The following is a 21,738-nucleotide window of genomic DNA, read 5'->3' as shown; positions in this document are numbered from 1 at the left end:
TTTTTTTTTTTTATAATAGAGAGGGCATAAACCCAAATACTTCTATAGAAATAATCAAAAGTGCTAAAAAAAATTATTGCATCCTTCTTGTAAATTTATATCTCATCAATTCTATAACTTTATTATTTTTTTCATAAATATTTCCGTGACGTAAAATATATATGAGAGAATGAATGATATATTGACAGTGTAAAAATGTTTTACACTGTCAACCAATCACGACCATATATTCTACTAAACTATACTGTTATTTTTAAATAACTGGGATGATACAACAATATTTTCATTGAATATGACAATGTAAAACTTTTTCACTGTCAATTTATATCCATTAAACCCAATATATATTAATGATGGAGAACTGTAAATCTGTTTCTTTAAGAATACATTTAACACGTCTACAAAGAATATCTAAAAATACAACCATGTCCAACTCCAATTTTCTTCTTTTGATGTGATATGAAAAAGTTATATAGTAGGTAAGTTTCTCTTTGCAAAAATAATAAACCTAGTATTTTGAAACATTAATAGAAGATTATATTTTATGTAGAACATATATTAGAGAACCAACCAACCCATTTTTCATATAACTTTTCGAAACTTATTTAGAATGAAAAGTCTGGTCTTTGTGTAGAAGAATTAATGAAACACTTGAATTTAAAATCTTTAAAAAACTTATTCGTATATTAAAAATTCAGAGTAAACCATGCACCCACATTTCAAATAATGCAAAAATATTTCTTTAAAAGGGGAAGTACCTACTCAAACATCACTCCAAAAATAAATATGAGATTCCACAAAATCCATTTTGATTCTCGACTTGACATTGACCCTAAATCATATTTATCTTATAACTCATATTTATCTATCACTGCTTCCTAATTAGCTACAAAATCTTTAATAATGATAGATTGAGAAACACTTATTGCATTACTTTTTAAATTCACTACACTTATGATCGACATTGTTCAAGTACTATTAATTCATTTCTTAATATGACACATATTGTAGGGATGTGTTCAATCAACTATGATGATGTTCATTTAAAATTTTTTACCACTTAACTATTTACTATTCCTAGTTAAGATTAGGTTAGATTAAGTCTAGTTAGCTATAAATATCATATAATGTGTATAGGTTCTTTAATGTCGATCTCACATTGTATTGGCTTTGTAATCTTGTAAACAAAACTATATATAGTACTTCAAGATTGTTTTGTGGAATCAGTATTCATCAATAGCAAGATAGTGGTTATTTCATGCAGATTTCTCTTCTTCTCTCTTTTGTTCTCTTAGTCTTTATTGTTAAAGTTATATTTGTCTTGATCTTAAGGTATTATTTGATCAATTGTACAAGAATAAAATATTCATAATTGGTGCGATGAGCATAGATCGATTCCAACATGGCATCTGTGAAGTATGAGGTTGAAAAGTTTGCGAGCCAAAATGAGTTTGGTTTATGGCTATTGAACATGTGAGTATTGCATGCTCATCAAGGTTTTGAAGAAGCTTCGAGAGGTGAAACTGCTCTTGATGTGAAACTGGAGGAAAAGGAAAAAAAGATCTTGATGGGTAAAGCTCATAGTGCTATCATATTGAGTCTTAGAGACAAGGTACTAAGACAGGTCTCAAAGGAGAACACAACATCTAGAATTTGGTCAAATCTCTGATAAATCATCTTTATCTAAAGAAATCTTTATATTCATTTAAGATGCAAGAAGATCTACCTGTTGAATCTAAATTGGATATCTTCAATATACTAATTTTTGATCTAGAAAATATAAATGTGAAATTAATGATGAAGAGCAGGCCCTCTTGATATTGTGTTCTTTACCTAAGTCTTTCTCTCATTCAAAGAAATTATCTTGTATGAAAAAGAATTTTTGTCCTAAGTAAAAGTTAAATCAACTTTGAACTCAAAGGAATTGAAAATGAGCAAATGTCTTCTATGAGTGGTGAAGGTTTAATAGTATGAGGGAAACAAACCAGGAAAAACAACTATGCGAAGAATAAATCAAAGCCATTGTTCGAAAATTGCGGTAATGTAAGATCTAACCATTGTAAGAAGGAAGGTCACATTCAAAGTCTCTATCGTGAAAGGAAGTATGGTTACAATTATCACAAATCAAAGGAAGGAGGAAATACAACTATAGTCCAAGATGACTATAAATCTGCAGAAGTTTTAATGGCAGCCTTTGGAAATCTGATAGAGAATGGATTATGGATTATGGGTGTTCCTTCCATATGACACTAAATAAGTTCTGGTTTGAGAAGTTCACTAATCTACATGGAGGTCCAATGCTACTTGGAATTTTTTTTTTTGTAATCAAGAAATTATATTATACGGAGAACTAAGGGTTCTCCAACCCGATTACAAAGGAAGAGCGGGAAAGCCCGACAAAAAGAAAAATTACACACCAATTACCCTTACGAAAAAAAGAAGAGCGGATCCTTACTAAAATCGTAAAAAGAATAATTGGGATGAGTAATCTTTCCACAAAAAGACCATTTCCAAACCAAGAACTTGATGTTCCAAACGGTATTGTTAATGCTCCAAGCTTCCTTCCGAAAACGCACACCATTCCTAAATAACCAAAAAGACCAAACGGTTGCTAGCTACTTGGAATTAATAAGCCATATAAAATTCCACAAATGAAAATTGAAAAATATTTTAAAACAATAATGACATATAAAAGGCCTCCCACGACAAGGTCGTCTCAATTTTTTGGAGGCCCTTTGTAAATCAGTCATATTTTAACCATTACAAAATAATTAGAGGCCTTATTTAACCTCATTTTAAAAGTGGAAAAGATTTACGAGGCCCTATTTAGTTACAATTTAATCGTAAAAAATTGAGGCTTTGCGCGGTAGTCCACCTAGCACGCCCTCAAAGACGGCCCTGTCCCACGACCCTCGCCATTGCAATAGCAGTTCCCACCAATTTTTCCGCTGCACAAAATGAAAATAGCGAACCCTAAACCCTAGAAAGCAGGCATGGATATACTCGTTTCAATCCATTTTTTGTGACTGCATGCTGCGGCGTTCCTATCCATCGGGGAAATCACATGTCGTCCGAACTTGTGTTTTGTCCATAATATGGAAACATCTCGAAATGTATTTCATCTCTTATCTTGCTAACATTGTTCCGCATTTTGCCGTCTGTAAGAGTTTGTCTCTCCGTGATACCTCAACTGCACTTCGTGCTATCGACCTACGCTTTATTGAGCGTCGACTTCTTAAATAGATTTTAAACTATGTTTGCTCCCATAACACACACCTCGATCGTGATAGTCATTGCATTCTCAACTGTGTTTCTTCTTGTCAGGCTCTTACGTCTCTTAAGCTTAAGGCTTACCCTACAAGTCTTTATGTTTCTACAGAAATACTTTTACCGAAATCTTTGAATTTGCCTGCACTGACTAGGTTAGATCTAACATACTTTGCCTTTTGTGGTGGTGAAAACAGTTGTATTGAGCCCTTTTTGGCCTTTACCAAGTTGAATACTTTGGTCCTTCGTAATTGTAAGGTAATGGATGCACAAAATCTTGTCAATCTCCTCAAGGTCCTTATCATGTTTTCAAACTTTATTTTTTACTCTATTCTTAGGAGGATTGTGTGTTCTTTTAATTTTGTTGAAATTCAAATGACTTGCATAAAACTTATCTTAATTCATCCTCGTTTCATAGATTCTCTCCTTAGTTCCTAATTTATTGGAGGTTAAGCTCCTTTCTTTGTGTAACTTGAAGTCATTGGAAGTAGAACTGGTACCACTTCATAATGGATCTTTATTACTATTGATGAAAGACGCCATGTTAAAGAAAGCTGCTGCCGAGTCTGCTTCTGATTCTGAGCTTGCCACTGCTGCATCTCCCAATGAAAAAGGTGACATTCCTTACATGCATTTGATATACCCCCTTCCAAGTTTCTTTTACTTATTTTTGGGGGCCATTAGTTGTTTTCATGTGGACATATCCATCTTAATAATGAGATAGCGTGTTAGATAATTGTCCAAGAATGAAAACGGAGGTATCTATCTATACTTTAATCAGTTTTGGATCTTTTCTATTCAGTTATTGTTCTCTTGTTTTGTTATACTCAAGTAGTAAACTTTTTTGCAGTGACAACTGATAGTGTTGCTTTTTCTGCCTTTTGGATGGTAAATCATCAAATGAAGTTAAGGTACATGTACTCTCTCTGTGAACTCTTCATTTTGAAGCCATATTGTATGGTACAAATCAAATTATCTGCCTTTAATATGTGTGTTTTTCACTGTATGAATTTGTTCTGATCCTGACAATTCGAGGTTTATCTTCTCTATTGTACAAATTTCTCAACAAAAAGAAACTGTTAGCTCTACATACTCATTGAAATTTCATGATTTTAGTAATTTTTTTTTTGCCTTCTGTTGCAAATGGTGTTGTTATGCTTTCTTGACATATTAACATGATTGTGTTGCTTACAATGCAAATGACTAAGGAAACTAAAACCTTCTTCATTTGTAAAGTTTTGTAACGCCATTTAGTTGCCACAATGGAAGGATCGGACACAATTATTTCATTATCAGAAACTTTTAGAATTAATTATACCAAAAAAGAAAGAAACTTTTAGAATAAACTTTAAATGTTGATTTACCAAACTCTTCATTTCCTAAGGAAAAAATAATTGGATTAAACTAGAATAGATCTATTTTGGCTTGTGCTAAAAGTTACTTTAGCCTCTCAATCCCAATTTTATCACAATCAGCATACTTAGTTGGCAAGCATATGATATTTTGAGCCTCTTTGTTTTAATTTTAAAAAAATAGATTTTTTTTAAAATTTTAAGAATAAAATTTAACATCCTATAACATAAACATACATTATTGAAAATCAAAATATAATCGAAATCACAATTTTTTTCATAAAGTTATATCTTAAAAATGATTTTTATGAAAAAAAATTGAAATATCTTCAAAATTAAGTAATTCTTTAAAATTTTGACATTAAAAAAAATTTGGGTTAAACCCTGTAAATAATATCAAAATTGAAATAATGATTCCAAATTTTGATATTTTTGAACCTAAATAATATCTTAATATATTATTTCAATTTTTTAAATATAAAATAACTGACATATTAAACGTAACTATTTTTTTAATAAATTGAAACGTAAATATATTTTTTAATAAATTGAAATATTAAAATATTTAATATATATAATATTTTGATATTAATATGTTTATTAAGTTTATATATATATATATATATATATATATATATATATATATTTCAGTTAAATAATATTCAGTTTATTTTATAAAGTACATATTTAATAAACGAAAAGTAAATAAAGTGAATATTTAAATATGTAAATAAATTTATTATACAATAAACTAAATAATTTATCATGTTGAATAAAAAAAATTTTAATAATAATTTGAACGTAAATAAAACTAATATTAAATAATTTGAACGTAAATAAAACTAATATTAAATATATTAAACTGAAGATCTCTAAACTTTTCTCTCTTTTCATTATTCCAACGTAGGGGTGGTTTTTGGCCATTTTTTTGCTAGAAATCACCCCTCCCTCAACACCGTTTTCTTTCTCTTTTTATTTAAATAAGTGGTTATCCATATAGATTTGCTTCTTCTTTTGTGTGTTTTTAAGTTTTCATCGTCTTGTGCGGTGTTTGTTGGTTTTCCTGTCTTAGTACGGTGTTTGTTGGTTTTCCCGTCTTAGTACGGTGTTTGTTGGTTTTCCCGTCTTAGTACGGTGTTTGTTGGTTCAGATTGACACATTTACTTCAAATCATTGCAGATTTGAGGAAGACTTGGGCGTCAATGTTGCAGATCCAGAAGTATGAATATTCTGGTGACTTTTATTTTGTCATATATATTTGTAGGCACTTTCAGTTTGCCGTTGTATGCTATTAACCTAGGTGTTGCAAGATTGTTTGCAGATTCACCTTTTTCCCTTTTTAGCGATCTTAAATTTGTAATGATCGATGTATTTTTCAATTTGAATGAATGAATATCTTTTTAGTAAAAAAAAAATATATTAAACTGAAAAATAAATATATTTTAATATTTAATAATAATAAATTGAAAGTAAAAATAAATCTAATTAATTATTGAAAAATTAATATATCCATTAAACTCTTTTCTCTTTTCTCTTGCAAAAATTTTGATGTCTTAACATTTAAATGTTTAAGCTTACAATTCTAATACGTGGAACATGAAATAATTGTATTTTTAATAATTTAATAATTAAAAAAATTTGGCTAACATGAAAAAATAATAATAATAAAAATAATTTTTTTAAAAAAATTAAATTTATAAAAAATAAATAAATCCAGTTGGCAGCCACGGGATTGTCCCAAAGATGTTTATCCATTACCTAACATTGATAGGTTGGTCGACAACTCGGCCGGCTATAAATTGTTGTCTTTTATGGATGCTTATTTAGGTTATAATCAAATACTCATGGCGAAGTGCAACAAATAGTGCACGGCCTACATGACTGAGTCGGGCAATAACTACTATAACGTAATCTCAAAAACACCGGAGCAACTTACCAACGGATGATGAGCAAAGTGTTCCTCGACGAGATAGGAGACACCTTCGAAGTCTACATGGACGACATGATTGTAAAATCGAGGGAGGAGGTCGACCACACCACCCATCTCAGAAGAGTCTTCGACTAGGCGAGGAAATATAAAATGAGATTCAACCCGGAGAAGTGCACCTTCGGAGTGCAAGCACGTAAATTCCTCGGTTTCTACCTAACCAAACGAGGAATCAAAGTCAACCCCGATAAATGTCGAGCATTCTCCGAGTTCCCCCCTCCCAGCATGAAAAAAATCAATCCAAACGCTCAACGGAATGCTAACATCGCTATCCTGATTTGTTGTGAAATCTTCCCAGCACGCACTTCCATCTTCAAACTCCTATGAAAGGAGGCAACCTTTGAATGGACCGACGAGTGCGAAAAGGCGCTCCTCCATCTCAAACAAGCCCTCTCGCAACCTCCGGTCCTGTCTGGACCAGAGAACGGGAAGACATTGTATCTCTACCTATTGGTCTCAGTCGAGGCTGTCAGCACGACTCTGATACGCGAAACTCCCGACAGGCAAAAACTCGTATACTTCACGAGTAAAGCCCTTCACAGGCCTGAGGTCAGGTACTAACAAATCGAGAAAGTCAAACTCAATCAAAAATATCTATGAATGCCACAAGCGAATGCATGAAGTTAGTGAGCGAGTTACGAATCTCTCAAGCCAAAACATGTACTTTGCGAAGGAAAAGATGAATTCCCCAAGAAAAAAGATGAATTCCCCAAGCAAAAGGTGAATTTCACAGGAAAAAAAATGAGTTTCGTGGGCTACGATATGAACAGACCGAGGAGATACATCAATCTCCCGAGGGAAAATGCAAATTGTTGCAGCGGAGAGAACGGAAGAAACAACGGTTGTTGTAGCGGCAAAGTAGCTGAGAGCAGGGAAAATTTGGGGGCAAGCGAAGAGCGTAAACCCTAAAATGAGGGTAAAACCCCTTTTTATATAGAGCTTTCGCGGAAGACGAAACGTCACGTCGGTTGACACGACGCCGCCTACCCGCACGCCACATGATGACCCTAGACCCTAGGTTATCATTGCTCATGTAATGCACCGCCACGTCATCTAAAGTGTCTGCCACACACTACCATACCATCTCTTCAGTCATCAACGAGCATCTTATCCTCCCCGCAGGCACCTCCCGCTCTTCTGGATGCGCTTTGCCCGATCACAACCTCAGACGAGGAACTTCTATCGAACGCAGATCAGTCAAAGCCACAAAGTAGAGTATAAAATTACAGCTCCTTGCCTAGGAGCTGCGACTTGGGGGGCTCCTGTTCTGGACTGGGCCTATGCGTGGCCCAAACATAGCACAAGGCCCAAATTCATCCTAACCAAAGGAAGGCCCAATCGAGCGCCTCGTCGCCTGGTTTTACACTTGCTCGCAAACCGGGCAGGGACCGCTCCAAGCTAAACCTGACAAGGCCACTATTTCCCCGAGCAAGACCGCCTTCATGGTATCGAGCAAGACTCTCGTCCGTTGTCCCTTCGAAGACCCTCATCCTCGTAGGGTTTATTCTATCTCCAACCCTCCGAATAGGACGGAATCTACGCATTCACGAGAAGACCGCGTCTCCCCTAAAACCTCGGAACGGTTGACCCATGATGGGGACGACGTGCTGGTCTCCACTACACACGTAAAATCCTAGCAATCTCTATTTTAGGTCTGGGCATCTAGTTTAATATGGAGATCTTGGCCCAGTGTTGGGGGCTATAAATACCCTCTTTCACTAGAGGGTCAGGTAACTTCATTCATTATCACTCTTACCTTGTACTTGCACTCATATTGCTCTCTCTTCTCACTTTGGCATCGGATTACCTTGCAGGTACACCCCCATTCACTCAAAGTTCAACTATTGAAGACCATTGACGGTCCAGTTTGATCAGGTACGGTCAATATATAATAGAAGTTTATGCATTGTACTCAAGGTCGCAAATCCTCACACATTCTCTATAAAACTAAAGTACACAAGTCATCGAACGAAAATTTTTGTGAGATATATTAAACTTTTCATAAAACCTTTTGTATTCAAAACATTTACATTAAATGTCATTTACTTTGTGTCTTGTCTACTATCTCTTTCCAAAGTTTATTTTCTATATCCAATTATTTATTATTCAAACACCCTAATACCCAAAATAGACATTTTTTTTTTACATTTATTCTTGGCACAATATATCCTCGGTATTTTTTGAGTTAATCTCTTAAGTGAACTAAACTCGTGATTGTTTACTAAAAACAACAGTAAACACACCCCGACTCCGTTGGACCAGGCTTAGAAACTATTGTTCTCGCCTAGCCGACGAGTATGTTTAAACAACCCATTAAGAGAATCGACCCGTACGGAGAAGACTAGTTTGATCCTCAAAAGCTAAAGATCGTTGGATCGAGGCTAAAATATCAACAGACTGAAATATAGATGTCTAGGAGAAGAATAGTCTATAATTTTAGGAACACGCAAGGATCTTCCATGAAAAAACACCTTATCGAGGTGGATGATTGAAAGTCGTTGTCAAATCAAAGCACAATAATATCCTGACACATGTTTCTTTGACAATTATTCTGCCAAAATAAGATTTTAGACCCCAAAACCCTATAATATGACTATAAATGGAAGGACAATACATCAAATAAAGATGCACACTTTTTTTAACCTAAAATATTTTTTACTATATTTGATAATCACTAACTTGAACGTTAAAGTGTTTTCATTGCACGTACCACTCTATCACATGCCATAGCACTCTATCGCATGCCAAATCAAATGCTAAAACACCAACTACTAACAAATATACATCATCGAATCTAAATCAACTAATCTATCAATGAACACCACAAATCTACACATAATTAACTTCTTTAAGCAGTGGAATACTTGGGGCGAATAAGCTTTCAAAGAGTAACCAATATGCATATAAATGAGAGTCTTGATAGCAAACGGTCTTTAGTCCTTCTAAAGTCTCTTCGTTAACATACCATTTAAAAAGAGACAAAAGTTAAATCATATCATATGATTTTTTTTTAAAATTATTTTTTAAAATAAAATGTCAACAAATATTTAATGATATAATTTGATTGAATGCATTAATAAAATATATCTATACGATTAATTAATATATTCAAGTATATATATATATATATATATATATATATATATATATATATATATATATATATATATATATATATATATATATATATATATATATATATATATATATATATATATCATTTAAAGAAAAATATCGACGAGTGATTCTTAAATACTGATTAAGAGATTAAAACAATAAGTTGAATATTATTTAAGTAAAGAAAGATATATATTTTTATCCAAAATATATGTATTCAATACATTAAAAATATCAATAATTAACTTTTCTAAATAATATTGTGCGTATTCAATACATTGAATTTAGAATATGAGAAAAGGGGTGATGCAATGACAGTGTAAAATATTTTTACATTGTCAATCAATCCCCACCATATATCTAATTAAATTATTTTTTTATTTTAAAAATAATAATGACATAGCAGATTAATGACTTTTTATTAGATGACATTGTAAAATTATTTTACATTGTCAATGCACTATCTTTTAACTCTTAGAATATTTTTTTATTTGAAATATTTATTCAGTACCTGGAACACTAGTTAGTATGACTCTTTTTATCTGGTTACAAAAAGGAAATATTTAGAAATTTAGAAATGATTTTTTTCTTCAAAACAATAATGACAAAATATTTATAAAAAAAATGACGGAAATATGCTAAGCTTTGGAAGGTCTGAGTCTGACATACGATAAACTTAAAAGACCTAAGCCTGGTCTATAGTTTATCATAGGCTTATTTTTTTGGCCTGACCTGACAAGTGCTTTAAAAGTCTGACCTGACCTGAAAGTATATTTAAAAGCATGTTTCTCATTAAAGTTTTCAATTATAATCCATATTATTTAAGAAGTCTTATAGATCGGCCTATATATGCATATATAAGACAACCTATTTAGCTTTTATTTTAATATATATGTATACATAGGCTTGCCGATTTAGCCTTTTTTCTAATATATATGCATACATGGGCCAACTTATTTAGCATATCTCTATATATATATGAAAATATAGGTCGGCCAACCTATTTAGCATATCTCTAATATATATGAAAATATAGGTCGATCTATAAGGCTTCATAGGCTTTTTCAATAGCTTAGGTCTGATCAATTTAATAAAATAGACTTTTAAAAAAATCTAAGTCTAACCTTTTTATTAAACAGACCTGGCCTTAGGGATGGAAATAGGTCAGACTAATAACAGGGGCCTACATGCTAGCCTATATAGGCTCAGGCCAGGCCATACATTATTTTTAAATAGAAAAGGCTTATGCTTAATTTTTTATAAGTCTATTTAGTTAAAAAGGTTTGGCCTCAGACCCTAAAAGAAGTCTTTTAAGCCTATCAGGCCGGCCTATTTAAATAAATATGAATATTTTTTATTATCATTATGATGTGTTTTATACTTTGAGTTAAAATACATAAATAAAATTTGGTTATCTTGAAGAACTTGTGAAAATAAGATGAAAATATTTGACGAACATTGTTTTCATAAGTTCTCTTGAACAAATAGTCTCCTAGAACTTATGCTAAGAGGTAAGTTAAAATAAGTCAATGCAAATAAATTTTTAGTCTCTTGATCTTTTAGTTTGTTAGTCTATTTAAACATTATTTTAATTGTTTATATACATATGTCTAAAACAAATAGGCTTTTATATAGGCTAACAAGGCCTTCGAAAAAGTCAGACTCAGGCCTAAAAAATAAGTCTACGACATGCTATAGGTCAGACTTATGCTTATTTTTTTTTACAGGTTCAGGCTTGACAAAGTCTGATTTGGCCTAACCTATTTCCACTCCTTAGTCTTCTTGAGTAAGTTAAGCTATAGTCATGAAGACCCTATTCTCACCCTACATGTAATAGCAGTTGACAACAATTCACACCAATTTTCTCCTCGTCAATATTTTTCCCTCGCACAAAATTAAAATAACTAACCCTAGAAAACAGGTTATGCACGTTTTTTATTAATCCTTACCGCTGCGTTCCAATCCATCGCAGAAATCCCAACTGAACTTCAACGGCGAGGTATTTCAATTTCATTCTCCGACTGAACTTCAAATTACTTTCTAGGGTTTTTCTTTCAAATTGTTCAAATACATTTATTATTTAATGAATTTAAAAGGTGAAATTTGCTTATTTCATAATATAATTTCAATTTTTTTCCTATTTATGCTTATGAAGATAAAATGTGGCGCGTGTTGGATTTAATTGAAAAAACCGAGATTTTAGAAAAGATGAAGAAAACAAGACTCTATGATAATGAAAATGAAGAAAATGATGTAAACAAACAAGGTGAAGACAGGCTGAGTGACTTGCCCGATTGTATTATCCTTCACATTTTGTCATTTTTTATGGAAACATCTCTGGAAATGTATTTCAACTCTTATACTGGATTCTTCAACATTTAACACTAAGAAGCGTTTTGCCCTATTTGTGTCTAACATTTTGATTCTTCGTGATACCTCAACTGCACTACATGCTCTTGATCAATGTAAATATTAATGCAGAAGTGTATTCAGGATGGGATAAGCCTCCTATGAATTCAGTTGGCTGCTAAACCTTGTCAATGTAAAATCATTGAGAGTCTCCTCATCCACTCTTCGGGTACCTTTTCATGTTTTATGGCCTTGGTTTTACTCTACCAGAGCTCTTTATTTTATTTTTAAATTTTGTTTAGAATCAATTGACTTGCATAACTTATCCTAACACTCAATCCTTACTGTTTAGATTCTCTCCCTAGTTCCGGGTTTATTTGAGGTTAAGCTCGCTTCTTTAAGTAATTTGAAGTTCATGGAAATTAAACTTGAATCAGATAGTCATCAAATGGGATTACCCTACATGGTGAAAGATGCCATGTTAAAGAAAGCTACTGCCAAGTCACGTAAAGAAGCTGCCAAGTTACGAAAAGCGTTCAAGGCAGGCTTGCAACCAACCCCCATACCTGATGGAGTGGTAGACTTTTTGCTTCAAAACTCGCCATCTGCAAAGGTTGACATTAAAAACAATTAATAGTACGAGGGCTTGTTGAAGAGTCTTATCCAACTTAATGTATATTATTCTATAGTTTATTTGTCCTCCGTTTACTAAAATTATCAATTAAAAATAGGAAACAATGTATACTTCAAATCAGTAAAGAAGCCTGTGATTTAGTGGCTTTTGTTGGCGTATTTGGAGTTGGTTCAACTGCGTGTTGTTTTTGCTTGCAAGTCATTCTGATCTAGTTTTAAAATAAAAACATAATTTAGGCTTTCTTGATTTAGTTGCTTTTGAATTTCCTTTGTTTTAGTTAAGTGGTAATTTTGAAATATACCCACTGCCTGGAAACCGTATTGCTCTTTCAAACATGCATGGTTGACAATATGTTATCAGAGCCAGATGAAATTGTGTGCAAATATCCAAATTCTTGTATTTAGTTATTGGGCTGTTTGTGATAAGGTAAACTGGTTCATTCTTTTTAAGGTTGGGTTTTTTGAATTTTTAGTCTTGAATGCACTGAATTGGTTTTGGTTCACTTTATATGTATTGGTTGTTTTCATATCTTGGAAAAGTTTTTATTTTGTTTATCTGGATATTCATTAACCATGCAATTTGGATGTAAAATAAATGATGTGCAAACTGATCGGCGTCATGCTCACCACCAAAATGGTTCGGTTGAGAAAAATACACACATTGTTGAAAGTGACCTTATCTTTCTAACTCAGGCCAATGTCCCACTAAGGTGTTGGGATGGGATGATGCATCATTACTATCACCTATCTTATTATTAGACTCCCTATTGAAAGATGTCGCGTGTGTTTGGTTCTGCAGTGAAAAAAAATGATTTTGAGTGAATTGATTATGTAAAATTGATTCTGGATAAAAGTGAGTTAAAGGTAAAGTGATTTATGTTTGGAGAAAATTTTGCAAAAGTGAGCTGAACAATAAATTCTAGTGTAAAAATCACGTTTAAAAATCACGTTTAAAAATCACGTTTGATCAAAGGCTACAAATCTTAGCTTCAAGTATAATCAATTTTGGAAAAGCATAATCAATTATGCTCGAGATCAACCAAACAAGTCAAAATCAATTCTAGACGTCCATAATCAATTCTAGATGCCTCAAACGTGAAACAAAACATAGACAACAATATTTTAATATGGAGATGAATTTGAAAAAAAAAAATAATTTTTCACATTGTTAAAAAAAAAAACTTTGTGGGGGTTGTGTGTTAATTAAGAAAACTCTAAGTATCACATTGCTTAGATTATATTTCTTGGCTAGCTTACTTTGTTATGTAAGAAAATACTTATGTTTCATTCCAAAACAAATAAAAAATCTCTTGAGTTTTTTTTTCCTCACCCTCCTTTTATGTGTTTTCGAGTTGTAACTTCTCCCTCTTTTTTTTTACTAATAGAGTTCTTCTAGTATTTTAATAAACTGTTAATATTAAAAGTAAATTAAAGAGATCATGAGTTGCTTAGTTGTAATACTCGTCTGGTCCAAGGTGATCCAAAAGATTTTGATAGGTCGCTATAGTGTGTTTAAGACATTTGTTATAGTTCATCCCTCGAACAGACCACCTAAACCGAAATAGTGAAAATAAGTTATTTACAGTTATTTATAGTATAAAATAAGTAAATGAAAATAATGTTATATACTTACTTTGTCGCGTAGGGGAATGTGAAGCCGTTCTCGTTGACGGAGGCTAGTGACAGCTTTCTCGACCAAGGTCATGCTTAGAGCAAAAAAGCGTAGGAATAAAACGAACAAGTATCCTTGTATGCGTTTTTTTACATAAAGAACTATATAGACGAGATAAAACGGGTGAACTCCAACTATATGTTCCTATTTTAGTTTTGTCTCTTAACAAAGGTAAATACATAATATTTACAGTATTACCGGTAGTTTCAGAAATAAAAAGTTGCCAAATAGTATCATAATATAACATCTAGTTTTAATTATTCTTTCATATATGTATAATGTTTTTTAAGGTTTTTTAGATTAATACTTCGCTCTCTCGCCAATTCTTTAAACAAATTGGGACCCAAGAGTTCCTCGCATATTGCATTGTCTTGGTTAACTTGTCCATTAACAACCTTACCTTCAACACGTAGACCCAACAACATGTACATGTCCTATAGTGTGATGGCACATTCACCGGTAGAAAAAAGAAATGTGTGTGTCTCGGGTCTCCATCTTTTTACTAATGCGAGGATAAATTTATAATCAACATGGTAAGAGACAATGTTGAGTAGATTACCAAAACCGACAAATTGTAAATACTATATTGCACAAAACTTTGATAACGATTGGCAAGATCCTCCTTCTACGCATGTCCACTGCATTAGACATATTGCACAAAACTTCATGCGAGAGATCAGAGACAAGACACTTCAGAAAAAAAATTAAGTACGCACGGTATGCATTAACTCAACCATCGTTCCAACACTACCGCGAAGATATTGATTGTCAAATGCAAATGCGTTAAGGTGGATCGATAATATTCCTATGGAAAAGTGTACCAAGGAATTTAACAATGGTCATCGATTGGGCCATATGACAATAAATCTTGTGGAATAATGAACTATGTCTTCAAAGGCATCAAGAACATATTGATAACCGCGTTAGTGAGAGCAACATATTTTAGGTTAGGGTCACTGTTTGCAACCAAAGGTTCAAAGTGGAGTTCTGTTTTATAATCATGGTAGTTGTTTAGTGAAAGTTGTATGAAATTTATTAAGGAGGAAATTGTCAAAGGTAACACACATGGGGTTACAATCTTTGACCATAAATATCTCATTTTTGATGTACAAGAGATAATGAACCATAATGAAGGGTGACCAATGGAATAATATCAGATCGAACTAAATAGAGGTTGGTGCGGCTACGAAAATTTTCAAGTCTTTCGTATGCCTTGCTCCCATGTCATTGAGGCATGTTCTTATGCTCGCCAATACCTTTCCAAGTATCTATCCCCCGTTCACAAAGTCATAAATGTATTCAACGTGTACAACAATAACTTCCCGGTGGTAGCAAATGAGGATTATTGGCCTACATATCAAGGGGACATTTTTTGGCACAACAAAAAAAGTGCGAAGAAAAAAAAGGGTCGCCCCAACAACACGCGTATTAGAATAGAAATAGAAATGGATATGGCTGATAAAATGGTAAGATTATATGGTACATGCCATCATCCCAGAGACAATCGGAAAAATTGTCCCAATGTTTGAGCAAGCTCCACAACATAATTATTATATGCACTCTTGATATGTAATTTATTTTTTGTAACTATGAAATTTCATATTGAATACAACTTCCGATTACAACAAAATAAAAACATGCACAACATAAAACAATATCACGGAAAAAAATAAAAGGACTTAACACTATGACATATCTAAGAGATTACATCCATCAAAACAATATCATTTGGTGCAAACATCATAACATGGACATCGCTGTCCGTTTTAACTGATTCTCAAAATCGGGTTAGTTCGCTATTCTCATTTGCACTGTTGAACACTGAAACAAGCCTATCAATTATTCTAATTTCTTCACTATCTTTAATCTCTCAGTCTAACCAACATATCAAGCTCCTTTTTAGATGCTTGAATGTTTGAGTGTTCCATAATCGGATCTTCATCGAATGCTTGAGAATAAAAAAAACAAACATGAGCATCTCTTTTAATAATCAAGTAAGAAAATTAGAAGACAAAAAATAAAGAATGAAATAAGAAGATGTGTGGAAAATAATGGAGAATGAAAACCTATTTATAAAAAAAAAAAAAAACTCAGTACACTATGGTGTCAGGGGGAGTGGCACATCCTCTTAGGCCAACAATACATGCTCCAGAGGAAATGTCACATGGATATTGCATGCGCCAAAGGATTTGACGTCTATGTGCAATTTTCAGTGCATGTGCCTGTACTAGTGGCGCCTCCTCATACCTGCGAATTTTTTAATTATTTAAAAATGGATACTTTGATTAATAATCAAGAAATTTATATATTGTAATATTTAATTTGAAAATGTTTATTATTTTAAAAAGAGTAGTGTTATTTAGTACGGAACAATTTGAAGAAGAAATACAAGAATGCACGCATGTCACTATTTTAGAGGTGAATTTTAAATTGATTTTAAATTTAATTTTCTTTTAAATAGGGATCATGGGGTTGTGGTAGGGGTGACAGACGGACATGTCCGCCCTACTTAGGTCCGCCTGCAAAAGTCCGCTAAAAAAAGGGCGGGCATAATTAAGGGTGCGGGTCTAAAACCTTGACCCTCCCTAAAAAAAATGAGGGCGGGGCGGGAAATGCTCGCGAGCTTTGCACATTTTAGGCCTAAAAATATAAAACTTTATATTTTTGTCCGTGCCCGCAAGAGCCCAAAAAAATCGGAAGAGAAAGACATATTAGAGGTTGTGAGTCTAAAATCTTAGCTCGCCCTGGAGAAAAGTGCGAAAAAATAGACATACGCAACAGGCCGAACCCGTTTTACTAGGGGTGTTCATGGGTACGATCCAACCCGCGAACCCACTCACCCAACCCAACTCAACTCTTATTTTTACCAAACCCAATCATGTACGGGTCCAATATGAACCAACCCATTCAAACCCATCAGTATTTGGTTTGGGTAATGGGTTTGAAGTTTTAAACCCACGAACTCAACCCATTAACATGTATGCCTATTTTTATTTTATTTTAATCAAGTTAGACTCAACCCAACCCGCAAATACGCCTACATTTTACCACTCCTACATTCTTACATATCTTATTATTTTTATTATTTTTAAGTTTTCTTACATCTATTATAATATACTAGTATGTAAACCCGTGCGAGGCACGGGACAAAAGGAAAACGGGGACACTCACAAATGGTTTATTTATTAATCATTAATTAAAATTTCCTAACAAAATTAAATTAAATGAATAACAAATAAATAAAATAAAAAACTATGTTACGAAAGGATTTAATTTTAACTAAATTTTATTTAATAAAAATAAAAAATAATTTAAAAATAATTTAATTTTTATTTTATTTCAAAATAAAGAAGAAAAAAACTTAACAAAAAAAAAAAAGAACAATGTAATATCCCGATCCTTCGACACCGATAATTATCATTTAAATGAGCAAATGGTAATTAGAGAGAAAGCATTGGTCTTATTCTCTATTAATCCAAAGAATGATTAATAACAAGAAAGCTAGTGGGTTAGTTAGAATCCAACTAAGTGGCATCTTGGTAATTATCACTTAGTTGGAGGGCATGATGGACTATAAGCATTGCTTGCATGGAACTTAAGGCATTGTTTGGTAGTAGCTTTTCCAAAATAAGAATTTATGAGGGAGAGAGCTTAGAAGCATAGAAAGAAAGGAGAACTCAAGTTCATCAATTTCCATTTTCGCAACCCATGATACAGCTCCACTAAATCAGGTATAACTCTCAACTCGTAACTCCGATCGTAACGATTCTGGTCCCATTGGATAGCTAACGAATTTCTCTTCGATTTGCACTTATGGTTCGCGTTCATAGCTTCTGTTTCGAAGGAGAAAACTGACCTTGAAGTTGTGTCAGTGATGCTGAAAGTGGGTACAAGTGTGATTACGGATTTGATGAAGATGGAGTGAAACTTTGGCTATGGTGGGAGTCCAATGGCAGCAACAACATCTTTCTAAACCTCCATTTTAGCAAGGTGAGTCCATAGTTAGATGCTTTGGGGTTGCATGTTAGGGTTATGATTGGGGTTTGGGAGTGTGAGATAATTAATAAACATATGATGCTAAATATGTTAATTTCTCGTGTTGATCTTTGTATGCTGATGTTCTTAACTGCATTTGCGTAATATAAATTCGTTGGGACTGTTTTGAGGATGCAGGGAATCAATTAGAGGGGTTTGGGTCTGGTTTAGAACTCTTAAAATGCAGAATTTTTGGGTCTGTCAGCGATGTAACCGGTTACATGGTTGATGTAATCGGTTACATGTGTGAAAAAGGGTGAAAAACGCAGTTTTACAGTGATGTAACCGGTTACATGATTCATGTAACCCGTTACATTGCTGTTTGGGCAGATTTTCCAAAACTTCAGAAATTCATAACTTTTGCGTCGTAAGTCCGTTTCGCGCAAACTTTATATCGTTGGAAAGCTAGCAACGTGCACTTCCTAATTAAATAGGTCCCCAAACCAGAATTATTGATTTAATAATAGTGGAGCCCCACTTAGTGAATCAAGGAATTAGTATGAGAACTTATGCCTTTACTATTTGACCAATACTTCTCCTGTTATGTGTGGCATTTATTATCTAATGCTAATTATGAATGTGATATCTATGTTTGAGATGATATGCAATTATATGATGTGCATGAAATCCTATTGACACCGTCGTTTTGGTTAAACGATCGGCTTTGGTTGTATTGTATGGATTAACGCTTGTTATGCGTGTGTATGCTTGAATCGAAGTAGACCCGGTACTAAGTTACGATTCGGACCGTGGGTCCTGGAGTTGTCCGTGGGACTGCCCTGATCATGGATCCCAGAGGCACGTACCTGAACTACCGTTGCAGTGTGCTTGTGAGTGCCGTACGGGGCTTTTTACTCACTTGCTGTATACACACTCGCGTGCTCGGTATGATGGCGTTATGCGGCTAAGTAAGCCTACGCATAACAGGTAAACCATCTCTAGTGATGCCATGTAGGCTACATCATTAGGTTCCTAACCGGATGGGCTCATGCGTCGAGACGGCGTGTTGCACTTGCTGTTAACACCACGTGCATATAGATGGTTAATGGGACGGTGTCGCCTCTTAGGCAAGGTCATCTCGCAGCCATGTAGGCTTGTGCGAACCCATTTAATCATTCTTGCAGGGTGCTTGTGCAAGTCTCTTGACAAAAAGGCATGGGTGAACCCACCGAGGGTGTGTTAGTAACTTAGTCTAGTGGTATTAACGTACTTCTGGATTCCCCATACACGGGTATGGGTCTTGGCATACGTGTTTGTTATACTATTTGTATACTTGCGATATGATGACTCCTATGGTGGACGATTCATGTGTTTTCTCCGTACTTGTACCGGATGTGAGGATAACCCTGAATCAATGGTGGATTCGGTTTTGATGCATGTACCCTGTAGATCCGAGTGGACCCATAGGATAGGAGGACTCACTGAGATTTAGTAATCTCACCCCAATCAACTTATATTTTTTCAGGTGCAGTTTAGTAGTGTCGGTCAGTAGCAGGTTTGGACTGAATACTTGGAAGTGGTGATGGCTCGGAGACCTCGTCAGATCTCATTTTCCGCTGTGCAAGATCCATTGAAGGCTCATGTTTTGCAACTATTATTATTATTTCATGTTGTAATCTAAATGGATCATTTTGTATCCTTAGCTTTTGTATGTACTCAATATCAATTTTAACGTTTCATGCATAATATACTAGTCAGTTATGTATGGGGTGTTACAGTTGGTATCAGAGCAGGTCGATTCTCGGCCGAGCCATGAGACATCACTAGCAATTCCTTTTCCTCCTCTCAAGTGTGCGTTGCTAGCCTGATTTTACTGATATCTCATCCAGTTGTTGAACTTGATCAACTCATCGACTGAGTGTGAGACAGTAGGATTACGGCAGAGCCGCCACGAGGACTCGTAAACCTGTAAGTGTTGTGAACCCAAGTTGTTGGAGTGGGATGAGTAATGAATTGTTGGACGTTTTAAGTGGATGATATTGGAGTCGTCAAGCTTAAGGAGAGCGTTCGACACAAAGTAGTAATACCCAAACTGTCAAGGAGTGGATGGAGACAGCTTGAACCCCCAGGATTTTGATTGGACGAAGTGAAGATTTCTCTAAGTCTTGGTAATAGCAAGGGAAATCCAAATAGGAATGAGTAGGAGCCTTGTAAGTGGGATTCTCCGAAGGTGTTGAGCTGAGAATTAGTAAGATTCAGTACCGATGATGCTGCTGGTGTTGAGTGCGACTGATGAGCTGATAGGACAAAATAACCCTTGGAAATGCGAACAGAGGAGTCAGACCTTTCTGTTTGTGCTAGTACGGACAGTAATTGGATGGATGAAGTAATAGATCCTGATCCAACTTGAAGTACCCTAATTGAGAGTAGTTACCTAGTAGATGTTGGTGGAATGTACAAGTGTGGTAGCTTACGATTGGGTGAGGCTTGAATACCCGGTCGATAGAAGAGGATATGTATTTCTGTTCTTATCATTTTATATTTAAGTTCTAGAACTACGCTAGATGGAATATGAAATGATGTAGAAGCGTGAAATGCAGTGACCTAAGTTCTTGTTAGTTGTTGTTCGTTTGACCCCAAGTGAAGCCATAGAACTACGCTTGGCGTTGGGCGTTCAGGCGAGTAGTAACTAAGAACTATCTGGAACGTCAGCAGGATGATCGCAGTTGCGTCGGATGTTAGGAACTATAGTATTCCTATCTGCACTGAATTATCCTTGGAATCTCATGCATGCGTGGGACGAGTGGGTACCCGCACTGCATGGTAACCCGGAGCTGAACTTCATATCTTCGTGCTTGCCGTTTTGGTTTTCCGAGTTAGTAACCTTGATGTGTAGCACTCTCAGATTTTAGCATCCTGAGGAGTGTGATTCGAAGGATTTGAGGAAAGACGAGCCTATTGGAAGCCTGTTCAGACACTTGTCGGTTGTGCCTTTAGGATACGCGTGGAGATCATTATACGCCACTGAGGTAGGTTACCTGGATACATGGCCTCGGTTTTGGTCCACCATGTTGGTACTACCAGACGGGTATAATGCCACAGTACCGCTATCGTGCACAAGATGCGTGAGTCATCCTTTTTCCGACGCGTGTGGGACAAAGGTGATCTGAAGCGCAAGGTAGAATTCTGATTTGGCACTTGTGAGATGCAGATCCAGACTCTCATAAGGTATGTGGGATAAGGATCCATACGTCGCGCTCGATAGTAGAGGAATGACTAGACAGACGATGGTGAGATGGATCAAGATCCAATACTATACTTATGGAGACTCTGAATGATCGTGCTCGCGCAAGTTAGAGTCAGATTATACCTTGCAGACGTTCTCG

General features: G+C 34.6%; 1 protein-coding gene across 1 annotated transcript; it reads left to right on the top strand.

Moving 5' to 3' along the window:
- Positions 1 to 1,402: 1,402 nt before the first annotated feature.
- On the top strand, positions 1,403 to 12,706 carry LOC131605602 (uncharacterized). Its single transcript, XM_058877940.1, has 6 exons — positions 1,403 to 1,454; positions 1,497 to 1,612; positions 3,325 to 3,525; positions 3,686 to 3,881; positions 4,070 to 4,155; positions 12,425 to 12,706. The coding sequence occupies exons 1-6, from the start codon at positions 1,403 to 1,405 to the stop codon at positions 12,704 to 12,706; spliced, it is 933 nt and encodes a 310-aa protein (XP_058733923.1).
- The last annotated feature ends 9,032 nt before the right edge of the window (positions 12,707 to 21,738 follow it).

Source organism: Vicia villosa, linkage group LG5, assembly GCF_029867415.1.
Source record: "Vicia villosa cultivar HV-30 ecotype Madison, WI linkage group LG5, Vvil1.0, whole genome shotgun sequence".
Taxonomy (NCBI): Eukaryota; Viridiplantae; Streptophyta; class Magnoliopsida; order Fabales; family Fabaceae; genus Vicia; species Vicia villosa.
Note: the sequence above shows the minus strand (reverse complement) of the source record. Positions and strands in the feature narration are given on the sequence as shown.